General features: G+C 37.3%; 1 protein-coding gene across 1 annotated transcript in view; it reads left to right on the plus strand.

The window, feature by feature from the left end:
* The window catches only part of AK3 (adenylate kinase 3), a 31,660-nt gene extending 21,912 nt beyond the window's left edge, over positions 1-9,748 (plus strand). The window contains exons 3-5 of the mRNA XM_001365118.4: positions 1,235-1,407; positions 4,027-4,145; positions 6,001-9,748. Of these exons, the coding sequence (XP_001365155.1) occupies positions 1,235-1,407; positions 4,027-4,145; positions 6,001-6,121 (413 nt within the window). The 3' untranslated portion in view covers positions 6,122-9,748. The remainder of the gene's footprint in view (positions 1-1,234; positions 1,408-4,026; positions 4,146-6,000) is intronic.
* Positions 9,749-12,423: the final 2,675 nt, after the last annotated feature.

Below are 12,423 nucleotides of genomic sequence, written 5' to 3' on the forward strand. Positions count from 1 at the left end.
CCTAGGGTTACACAGCTAGGAAGTATCTGAGGCCAGATTTGAACCCAGGACCTCCCATTTCTGGCTCTCAATCCACTGAGCTACCCAGCTGCCCCCCCATGTTTATATTTTATATATTATATTATATATAAATAATATTTATATTAAAGCCAAGTAATGCCCATACATGTACAAAATGTAAGTCAATCTCTAAAGTATAAGAGGTGAAAAGATTGGAGATATTCTTCTTTCTCTAACTCGTCAGGGACAATAAAGTATTCCAAAAAAAGAATGGGGGGACATACTTCAATAGGGAAACAAAGAAATGGAAGAGACTGAGGGATAGCTGATAAATTTTGAGACAGTAATCCATAAGAAATTTGAGGATTTTTCTCTATAATATTACAATTTCCATAAAAAGAATGAGTAGAAGGGCAATTAGGTGGCTCAGTGGATTGATTGGCTGGAGGTCCTGGGCTCAAATATGACCTCAGAAACTTCATAGCTATGACCCTGGGCAAGTCACTTAACCCCAGTTGCCCTTATTGCTCTTTGCCTTGGAACTGACACTTCGTATTAATTCAAAGACAGAAGGCAAGGGTTCCACAAAATAATATTCTTTCAGACTCATGGGGAAAGCTCTAAGGAAGAAGAAAGGGAGATAGAAGAATGATAGTCCTACATTATGATATAGTGGAAAGAAGGATGTATTTGTAATTAGGAGAGGATTCCAAATCCAACATTTGATAAGCTACAGTACTTATCAGCTATGTGACTGAGCAAATTAATCCCATGTTCTTTCTGATATACTTTGTTTATATACTAAATCAATAGCATACAAAGCCAGATTGCCTTTGTAGCTGATAATTAAGTAGGGATGAGTTCAGGGAAAATAGTGAGAACCTTTCCCATGAATGTATTATAATTTTTCAGTGTCATTGATCAGCATAATGATAAATAATCATTTATTGTGACTCATAGGATCATAGTTCTTCTAGCACTGAAAGTAACCTTGGAGGCAATCTGGGGGTCTACTGGCCCTCCCTCCATCTAAAGATGAGGAAAAGGAGTCTTAGAGGTAAGTGACTTGTTTATTATTGCACAGCTAAAAGTAGGAGAGGCAGGATTATGGGCCTTAGAGAAATCATCCAAAAACCTGTGGATAGCTTAAGTAGATTTCATTCAGTAGATTAATTTTTGGCAAAGAAAGTCTAATTCTTTTTCCTCTCCTTTACTTAAAAAATATTTTTTAAAGGTTTTCCCAGGACTGTCCCACAAGCTGAAGCTTTGGACAAAGTTCACCAGATAGATACAGTGATTGATCTGAATGTACCCTTTGAGATTATTAAGCAACGTCTTACCTCTCGCTGGATTCATCCAAGTTCTGGTCGAGTTTACAACACAGAATTCAACCCTCCCAAAAAAATTGTGAGTGCTTTTCTGTGGTAACTACCTGGTGTGGGTATGCTATTTGATGTTTCTGCCTTAAAGACATTTAACCTCCTACTATCTTTCTGGTTAGTATTTAGATGAGAAATTTCTTAGGAATATTGGATTTTATAGACCTTCCTTTTAAGTCTTATTTTAACGATGCCGATCATTAAAAAAAAAAAACCCTTACCTTCTGTCTTAGAATTGAAACTAAGTATTGGTTCCAAGGCAGAAGAATGGTAAGGACTATGCAATGGGGGTTAAGTGACTTGCCCAGGGTCACACAGCTAGGAAGTGTCTGAAGATCTCCCATCTCAAGACCTTTCTCTCTCTATCCATAGAGCCATTTAGTTACCCCCCTATCATTTTTTATCTTTTATTTTTTCTTTATTTTATTTCAATAACAAATTTACACATAGGTTTTCTAAAGTTACATGATTCTTGTTGTCTCCTTTCTCTCTTCCCTCAGAGTTGACAGGCAATTCCACTAGGTTATACATATATTCTCACTCAAAACATATTTCCATATTATTCATTTTTTTGTAAGTGAATAATCTTATAAAATCCAAACCTCTAAAACATATGCCCAGATAAAAAAAAGTGATAAATCATATGTGTTCTTCTGCATTTCTACTCCCACGGTTCTTTCTCTAGTTGTGGATAGCTTTTTTTCTTGTAAGTCCCTCAGAATTGTCCTGGATCATTGCTTTGCTATTAGTAGCAAAGTGTATTATGTTTGATCATCTGATAGCCTTCCCTTGCCACTAAGAAAAAGTTGATCAAAATCAACCTGTACAGAGAAAGGTTTGTCAGTGATCATAGCATTCAGGACTTATAGTCTGCTACCTCTCTACCCAGAGGAGGTACATGTATTTTATCATCTGTCCTTTGGAACCATTATTGGCCTTTAATTTAATTTACTTTTACATTTTTTATTTACATAATTTCAGTTACCATGAATTTTAGGTGGTATATCAGATCAAGGGCTGAAGTTAGGATGACCTGAGTTCAAATCCTGCCTCACATTTATTTGGTATCATTTAGCCTCTATTTGTCTCATTCCCTTATCTGTAAAATGGGAATAATAATAGCATCTAACCAGGATTGTTGTGAGGAACAAATGAGATCTTTATAAAAATACCATATAAATATTAGCATTAGGTATTATCCTGAGTGCTAGGGATACAAATGGAAGTAAAGAGCAACCAGGTGGCTCAGCAAAGAGCCAGGTTTGGATTAAAATCCAGCCATGGTTACTTCCTAGATGTGTGACTCTGGGCGAGTCATTTAGCCCCAATTGCCTAGCTCTATACTCTTCCTCTTTGGGACAGATATTTAGTACTGATTCTAAGACAGAAGGGTATAAAGGCTTAAAAAAAAGAGGGGGGAAGCTGAGTGACTCAGTAGATTGAGAGCCAGGTCTAGAGATGGGAGGTCCTGGGTTCAAATGTGGCCTCAGAAACTTCCTAGATGTTTGAGCCTGGGCATGTCACTTGACCCCCATTGCCTAGCCCTTACCACTCTTCTGCCTAGGAACATTGATTCTAAGATGGAAGGTAGGGGTTAAAAAAGAAAAGGCAAAAAATATTTCCTGCCCTCAAAGAACTTACATTCTAATGGTAAAAGACAATTTGTAATAATTAGAAATATGTAGGATGTAGACAGAGAAGATGGAAATCAGTCTGAGAGGGTAAGGCATTAGCACCTAGGGCAAGGGTGGGATTTGAGCTGAATCTTGAAGGAAGCCAGAGAAACTAGGAGCTGGAGGGGCAGAGCTTTACAGCTTAGGAAAGGGACCAGTATAAAAGATCAGAATGAAATATGGCGTGGCATGTGTGAGAAACAGCATATAGAGCAGGGCAACAGGAACATAGAAAGAAGGGGAATATTAGACGATTGTAAAGGCCTGAAGAGGCCAGATTATATAGAAAATTAAGTGCCCAACACAAAAGTTCATAATTGATTCTGGAGATAAAAGAGGGAAGGCCCTGGAGCATCTGAGTGGGGTTGGATATGGCCATACCTGTGCTTTCTAAAAATGCTGGCAACTGAATGAAGATGGCTTGGAGTAGGGAGAAACTTGAGGAAAGGAGTCTCATAGAAGGATATGGACCAGGTGATGGGTGATGAAGGCTTCAACTAGGGTGGTCATTGGATGAATACCCAAAAGGGTCATTGGTTTACCCTGCTTGTACTTTCAGAAGTTCCCTCTGGAGGCCAAGGGGTTCAATAGGGCATAGAGTTAGTATCAAAGGAGAAGAGTAATGTGCTTGTCTGGAAGGCAAGGTTCTCAGCCTTTAATTGAAACTGTCCCAACAGGGAGTCAAATGAGTAAGGTAGTTACTTAGACAGTTTTCCACCAGAACTATTATCTGCAATAAACTCTCTAAGGATTCAGATTTCTTTCTTTTACAATCACATCGGGCTTCTAGCGCCCTAATTCTCTCTTGTTGGGTCAATTCTGTTGTGAAGTGGTGGGTTTTTGTTTTCTTTTTGGCTCTAGTTTAAAATGCGTGGCATGTTTAACAGCTAAGAGCTTTACGTGTCAGGCTGATGAACAATAATTGTCTTTTTTAAAAGGTGATGGATCTTTTCCCTTCCTAACCCTCCTTTTAGGGCATTGATGATATTACTGGAGAGCCTCTTATACAGCGTGAAGATGATAAACCAGAAACTGTTACCAAGAGACTAAAGGCTTATGAAGCCCAAACAAAACCTGTGCTGGAGTATTACCGGTAAATTATTTATCCACGTGCCCCTTTGTTTAATTCAAGTATATTCACAATGAGTACAAGTATTGAGTTTTCATCTGTGTGCACAGATGAGAAGCTTGGCACAGGAAGTACAAAATGGCATTCATTAAACCCCACTCATTTGACTCTGGAATTAATTTTTTTTAATATGGAAAATTCCAATAATCTAATTGCTTATATTTGAACATAAGCATGTTTGGTGTTCTGAAAATTCATAATACTTTATACCAACACAAAATGAAGCAACACAGCTAACATTTGCTTTGGGAGGCTAGAAAGTTCTAGGCCTTTTCCATCTGCTCTTGTCTAATTTTTCAAGGCATGAATAGCATTACTTCTCAGTGCAATGCTGAGGCCCAACCTCAGGGACTTTCTGTATCCTTTAAATTCTCTCTTAGGTTTTTTGTCTTTAGGGTTTTGATTTTTAAAAAGGCTTGTGGATGCCTTTTGTCTGTTAAAAAAGAACATTGTAACAAATGATACAAATAATATAGCAACATTCTGACCTTGTCTTGCCCCCCACTCTTGCAGTGAATCTTTCTTTTCCTTGTAATAAAGAGAAAGCAAAACAAATGGATACATCAACCATGTCTGATAGCATGTGAAACATTGTACATTTGTAGTATCCCTCCTCTCAAGTGAGAGGAAGAAAATGTATTTGAGGCAAGAGGGAGCCAGTTGAGTTTGAGTTTGGGAGTGGTGTAGGCAGGTCTTCAGTCCACCAGAGTCAATACTGGCCTCATATTACTCTAAGTTCCAATTTCTTTTGGTGTTATCTTCATTTACAGTTCATTCAAGTTTCCTTATATTTCTTTGACTTTGACATTTGGTATCCAGCAATAATATCACTGGGGCAGCTTAAACAGGCACAGTGGATAGAATGCTGGGTCTGAGTCAAGAAGACTTCCTGAGTTCAAATCTAACCTCAGACATTTACTAGCTGCGTGATCCTGGGCAAGTCACTTAATCAAGCTTGTCTCAGTTTCTTCATCTATAAAATTAGCTGGAGAAGAACATGGCAAGCTACTCCAGTGTCTTTGCCAAGAAAACCCCAGCTGTGGTTAAGAAAAGTTGGACATATCAGAAAAATGACTGAACAACTGAATGTGGATTTAATGCACTGTTATTGCACCCCCAGAAGCAAGTATTATGAAGAATTCGGGGAAAATGGGAAGATTTATATGAAGCAATGCAGAGTAAAGTGATTAGAGTCAGGAGAACAATTTATACATTGACTACAATAATGTAAAGGAAATTATTGAAAGACTTGAGAACTCTGACAAATGATGACTACAAAAGATGATGGTGAGGCATGTTTCTCATCTCTCAGTGGAGAGATGGGCCATAACATGGCACTGTGTAGGAGTTGAAGTCAAGAACACCAGCGTTCAAATCCAGAATCAGACACATATTGCATGTGGGACTCTCGGTAAAATCACTTAACCTCTACTTAGTTCAGTTTCTGTATCTGTAAAATAAGGATGATAATAGCACCTACTTCCTATGTAATTTTGAGGATCAAATGAGATATTTATAACATGTTTTTCAAACCTGAAAGACTATGTGAATGCTAGTTGCTATTATTATATCATCATAGATGAGGAATGAGGCATGCATTGTCTGATGTAGTTAGTATACTGGTTCATTTTGCTTAACTGTATTAGTTTGTTCTAAGGGAAGGTTCTATTGGGTGAGAGCATCATTTGGAAGTGATGAAGATGTTTTAAAAAAATCAATAAAGCATTAAAAAAACCCAAATATAATAAAAACCAAGTTGGACTAACTGAATAGGAGAAATTGAAAAATGTTTGTTTATTGTCTTCTTTTGTCCTTTTAGGAACAAAGGTGTATTGGAAACTTTTTCTGGAACAGAAACCAATAAGATCTGGCCCCAAGTATATGCTTTCCTCCAAACAAAATTGCCAGATATAAGTGAGAAAGAAGCATCGACTCCATGAAGAATAATATATCATCAGAAGAGGAGCAGGAAACTGGTTTGCATTGTCAAGGAGCTTCTGAATGATGGTTTCCTGATATGTATATGAATTCTCCTAAGATCATGATCTACTCTCATTTTTGCTATTTTTCCTGGACACTAAGCAATGGTTTAAAGATGTTAGTTTCTTAAATTCTTATTGTCGTGACCTGGTTTTCATCTCCTGGTGGTTTATGTAGTTTTTTAAAAATCCTATTTATGGATCTAATCATACTTCATTTTGTAAAATGGCAAAGCCAAAAGGATAACTAGTCATTTAAAAAACAATACAATGTACTTTTAGTAAGTGAGTAGCTTTTAGTGTTTCTCTCTTTTTCAGAAAAAGAATCAATGTTTACATAGCACTAACTGAGGTAAAATGCATCATTCAGAGGCATTCTCTTCCCCTTTACCTTTTTAGATTAAAGCCATGACAAAATGCCTTCTTCTGACTTTCACTCAGAAGTTTCCAGGACTGTGTTCTTTAGCCACCTGGCGGATCTGTCTTAGAGAATCACTAATACAGTGTCACATTTAACTATGCCTTGAATAAGGCATGTATGAGTCAGCCTTAAGAGGCAGCTATGGCTAAGTGATTAAAAAGCACTAGTGCTCGTCATGAAGTTCTGATTTCAAATCCAGTCTTAGATACTTCCTTGCAGTATGACCCTGGGCAAGTCACTTAACCTCTGATTTCTAGGTAAAAGATTCTAGTGCAGAAGAAAATGGCAAGTCACTCCAGTATCCTTACCAAGAAAATTCATTGAATAGCTATGGTCCATGGGGTCATAAAGAGCCAGGCACACATGAACAACAAGAACAAATGAGTCAGCCTTATTAGATGACTAGACTGTGCTTATTTTATTGGTCAGGATCCTCTCTTTTAATTCTGCCTGTTCAAAAGTAACACAGGCAAACTATCAAGCAGAATGCTGGCTTTAGAGTCAAGAAACTTGAGTTCTAATCCTGACTCCTGCTACTTGATAATCTTGGGAAAGATCATTTAACTTCTCTAGGTTTCACAGTGACCTCATTTCTTAAAATAAGGAGATTGAACTAGATGACCCAGTAAAGTTTCCTCCCTTTCTAAATCAATTATGATGACATAAACTATTAGAAAATGCAGTGCTCATTAGCAAAACAGTCAGTCTTTCATTTGCAAAGGACTTTAGGGAGTACTATTATGTATATAATCTTATTTGATTGTGACAACAAATGTGTAAAAGAGATGCTAAAGAAATGAATAATTATTCTCATTTTGTGTTTAGTTGTGTCCCACTCTTCGTGACCCTATGGACCATCACACCTCCATTTTCTCCCAAGAAGCCTGTCCAAGCTCATGCTCATTGCCTCCATGATACTATCCGTCCATCTCATCCTTTGCCATTCCCTTTTACTTTTGCCTTCAGATTTCCCAACACCAGGCTCTTTTGCAATGATTCCTGTCGTCTCATTATATGGCCAAAGTATTTTGTCTTCAGTATTTGTCTTCTAATGAATAGTCTTGGAAGGTGAGACTCAGAAGTATTATCTTGTTCTAAGCCTCAAAACCACTTAGTGCCACTTTCTACAGATAACTTGGTCATCATGTCCATTGATCTTTTTTCTTTTGAAAGTATTTGCTTTCACTGGGGTATATGATACACCAGAGATTGACATAATGAATTTCCTTGATAATCAATGCAGGGGTATAATTTTCCTCCCAAATGGAAAGTTCTCAATTAGGATATTATAATCTCATTCTTTTCTAGTCAAGAAATATGGGCTTTAGGATATAATTTATGGGTTTCCCTCCCTTGTTCTTACTTATATTTCTGTCGGCAATCTATCCTTATGGATTCCATGCTAACATCCGAGAAAGAAGCAAAAGGTAATCTATGGTACTCTGCGGAGTAAATGTGTTTCCTGAAGTAAGCATGGGGCCTTGCATAGAATAGGCTCGGAATCATTAGTAATGGTGGTTGTTAGTTTTCTACTCCCTAATTTTTGGGCATCTTGATAGCAGTCGCTTTACTGTAGAAGTAGCAGGTAGAATAATGTGTAGCAAGGGTTGCCATTCCATATGAAGAAACAGACTTAGAAGGAGCAGACGATTGTATAGTTTGGGGAAGAATGTTATTATTTAAAAAAAAATTCTGACAAAAGAATGATACTGACCCCCTTATCTTAATTTTTGGAAAGGAAACATCCAGAATGTATGGGTGGTTATTAAGTCACTTCATGTCTCTGGGTCTCGGTTTCTTCATCCCCAAGATGGGGACAATAGTACCTACCTCAAAGGGTTAGTGTGAGGATCAAAGTAATGCATGTAATGTGCTTTGTGAACCTTAAAGTGCTTTACAAATGTGAATGATTATGAAATATTTTTAGTAGAGTAGGATAGCAGTAGTAGTCAAGGCTTACATTTCCATTGCATTTTCCTCATAACCCTATGAGAATCCATAGGTAGGATGAGTATTTGTCCTCCCACCCCAATCTGATAGATGAAATTGACTTGCCTAGGTCACACATCCAATAAGTGTCAGAGATAGGATTTAAACTCCAATTTCCTGATTCCTGGGTTTTTTTGCTTCACTTATTGTGGCCAGTTGAGAATACTGGTACAGCATAAATAGAATACTAGGCTTAGTTTAGCAATACCTGAGTTCAAATCTTGTCTCAGACACTTATTGTGTGATCTAGGCAAATCACTTTTCTTCTCTCAAGCCTCAGTTTCCTCATATGAAAAATGAGAGGGTTGAACTTTTGATGGCCTTCTAGTCCCTTCCAGCTCAAAATCTATATTCGTATGAATTGAAATTGTGCCATCAGAGTGGAACAAGAAATTGTCATGGTTTGGGTGACTTACCTGCCTTTCCTTCTCCACAGATTATATTTTGATAGCAGATCACTTAAGTGCTATATAAAGTTTGCCATTGTCTTTGAAAACTTGTTTTGTTGTTATTGTTCAGTTTGAGTCATGTCTGACTCATGAGCCCATTTGGGATTTTCTTGGCAAAGATAACTGGAGTTGTTTGCCATTTCTTTCTCCAGCTCATTTTACAGATGAGGAAACTGAGGCAAACAGCATTAAACTTGGCCTGCTTCCTTTCCTGAGATTTTCTTCCAGGCATAGTTAAGCATATGGAAGGGGGGCGGAAGCATTTCCTCCCCTACTTAGCACTTCTCACTCTCATACAGTTGTTCTTTTTCAAGAAAAATGGAATAGGGGCAGCTGGGTGTCTCAGTGGATTGAAAGTCAGGCCTAGAAACTAGAGTTCTAGGTTCAAATCTGACTTCAGACACTTCCTAACTATGTGGGCAAATCACTTAACCCCCATTGCCTAGCCCTTACCACTCTTCTGACTTAGAACCAATATACAGCATTGATTCTAAGATGGAAGGTAAAAGTTAAAAAAAAAAGGATGGAATGAATCATTTTGAAAGGATTACCACTATTACTTCCCTTTTTGATACATTTTTCTTTCACTTTGTATAAGACTTTCTGTAATGCCTTATGTGAGTATCACAGAATACCCATTTCTTACAAAATAATTGTGGAATATTAGACTGATGCAAAATAGCATTAGATTATAAAGCATGCTTTATAATAAAATCAATTATGTCAAAACCAATGTTCCCTTTTCCTTGGCACATGAGACTGCATATGGTAGACTGTTCCCTACATTGCTTTCCAAATCACATCCTACATTGACCATATCAATTATGTTGATGCACTGTTCTCTTGGTACTTACAACGGCCTCTGAATGAAATCCAAATTCTTAATTTGCTTGGTATCTTCTAGTTTACAAAATGCGTTTACTTGTATTATTTCATTTGTTCTTTCTTAGAATCAATGACAGACTCAAAAAGAATGAAAGGATGAAAGATTTCCCAATAATTAGCCTTCCCTATCTCCTGAAATGATTTTGTATTACTTTGTATATCACTTGTATTTACTTGGGAGCTTATTGTATCTCACCAAGCAGCAGGGAGTTTTTTACTTTTGTCTTTGTATTTCACTGTGCCTATGCTCGTGTGTGGCACATAGTAGTCTGTCAAATTGAATTCAGGGAGGTTGCCCCACAATACATAGTGAGGAAACTGGTAGGTAAAGATAATGTGTTGGATGACACTCAGCATCCAAAGAACTAATGAGAATCGTAGTTGGAGACATCAGTGGGATAGCAGAGTCATTTGATCCCACCGTTGCTTGAAGAAAGAACCCATTATTTCCTAAAGCAGCCCATGCCACTTTTGGATAACTAATCATTGTTTTTTTCCTTCTGTGCTAATACATTCCTACTACTGCTTTCTGGTGCAAAGTAGAACAAATCAAAACTGCTCTTCTCTATGATAGCCTGTCAAATACATGAAGACAATTATTATATCCATCTTTGTCTTCTCTTCCTAATAAACCATTTCCCTAACCCTCCAGCTCATTTAATCAGTTCTTATATGGTGTGGCCTCCAGTTCCCTTATCATCTTGGTTCAACTTTGGATCCATTTCTTTTTATTTTTTTCTTTCTTAGTTTTGACTCATTAAAGCCATAGAAATTTTGTTTTTAAATTAAAAAACAAATTTCCCCCAGATTATGTTGGTACAATTTTCGATAATTGTTTTCTGACATCCTGTACTCCATGTTTTCTTCTCTCCCACTCCTCCCTCCTCCCCAAGAAGGTCGACAACATGAGTTAGGTGGTACATGTGTATCATACAACATCCATCTCCATGTTCATTACATTGTAAAACAAGACATGCATTGCTTTACACTTTTTTCTCATAAATGCCTTAGAATTTTCTTAGACCCATGACTTGTTGATAATAGTAAGTTCATTCCCAGTTGGAACATCGTGCACTATTATTATTACTGTGTACAATGTTCTGGTTCTGCTCACTTCATTTTACATCACTTCATATGTCTTTCGAGTTTTTTGTGACCAACTTGTTTGTCATTTCTTATGGCACAATTGTTTCCATTACAATCATATACCATTTACCAACTGATGAGTATCCCTTCAGTTTCCAGTTCTTTGCTACCATAAAAAGAGCTGTTATAAATATTTTTGTACAAGTAGGTCCTTTCCCCCTATCTTTAATTTCTTTGGGATCCAGACCTAGGAGTGGTATTGCTGTGTCACAGGATAAGAACAGTTTTACAGTCCTTTGGGCATGGTTCCAGATTGTTCTCCAGGATTTTTGTATCAGTTCCCAGCTCTACCAACAGTGTATTAGTGTCCTAAATTTTCCATATGCCCTCCAACATTTATCATTTTCCTTTTTGTCATGTTAATGAGTCTGATAGGCAACTAGGCAAAGAGAACAAAGAATTCCAATAACCCCTGTGATTCTTTGGGAGACTAGTCTCCCCAGTGAATCATTATATAATCAGAAACTACAATAGTTAAAGATAAGAGGGAAATGAAAGAGAAAGAGAGAGCAAACCAATGTTTGCTAGGCGCATTGACAATTGCTAGGCAAAGCCAAGTAGGGGGCAGTCCCCTTTGGCATAAAAGTTTACATTCAGAATAAATGTGTTCCACCCTCCACAGTTCAATTAATCATGTTCCAAATTTCATGCTGGATTTTCTGATCTTTCTTCATGGCATCTTCTTCAAACAGTTTGGGATTTTTTTTTTTTTTACAATTATACAATCCCTATGACAATTACAAATCAACAGTGTAACATGGCAGCCAAAAAAGTTAGTCAATATTAAGTTGAATTATTAGAAATTGTCCATTGCACCTTATTCTGATTAGATCACATCTGACTACTTATCCCCAGTTTTGAAGAATGACACTGACAAGTGGAAATGTATACAACATAGAGAACTGAATCAAATTTATAAGAATTCAAAGCATTCCCCAATTGACAAATGGTCAAAGGATATGGACAGGAAATTTCCAGGTAAAGAAATTAAAACTATCTTTAGCTATATGAAAAAGTGCTCTAATCACCATTAATTAAACAAGTGAAAATTAAAACATCTCTGAGGTATCACCTCACACCTAGCAGATTGGCTAACATGACAGCTATGCAAAGTAATGAATGCTGGAGGGGATGTGGCAAAGTAGGGACACTAATTCATTGCTGGTGGAGTTGTGAACTGATCCAACCATTCTGGAGGACAATTTGGAACTATGCCCAAGGGTGATAAAAGACTGTCTGCCCTTTGATCCAGCCATAGCACTGCTGGGTTTGTACCCCAAAGAGATAAGGAAAACGACTTGAAGAAGAATATTCATAGCTGTACTCTTTGTGGTGGCCAAAAATTGGAAAAATGAGGGGATGCCCTTCAATTG

The sequence above is a fragment of the Monodelphis domestica genome, chromosome 7, assembly GCF_027887165.1.
Source record: "Monodelphis domestica isolate mMonDom1 chromosome 7, mMonDom1.pri, whole genome shotgun sequence".
Classification (NCBI taxonomy): Eukaryota; Metazoa; Chordata; class Mammalia; order Didelphimorphia; family Didelphidae; genus Monodelphis; species Monodelphis domestica.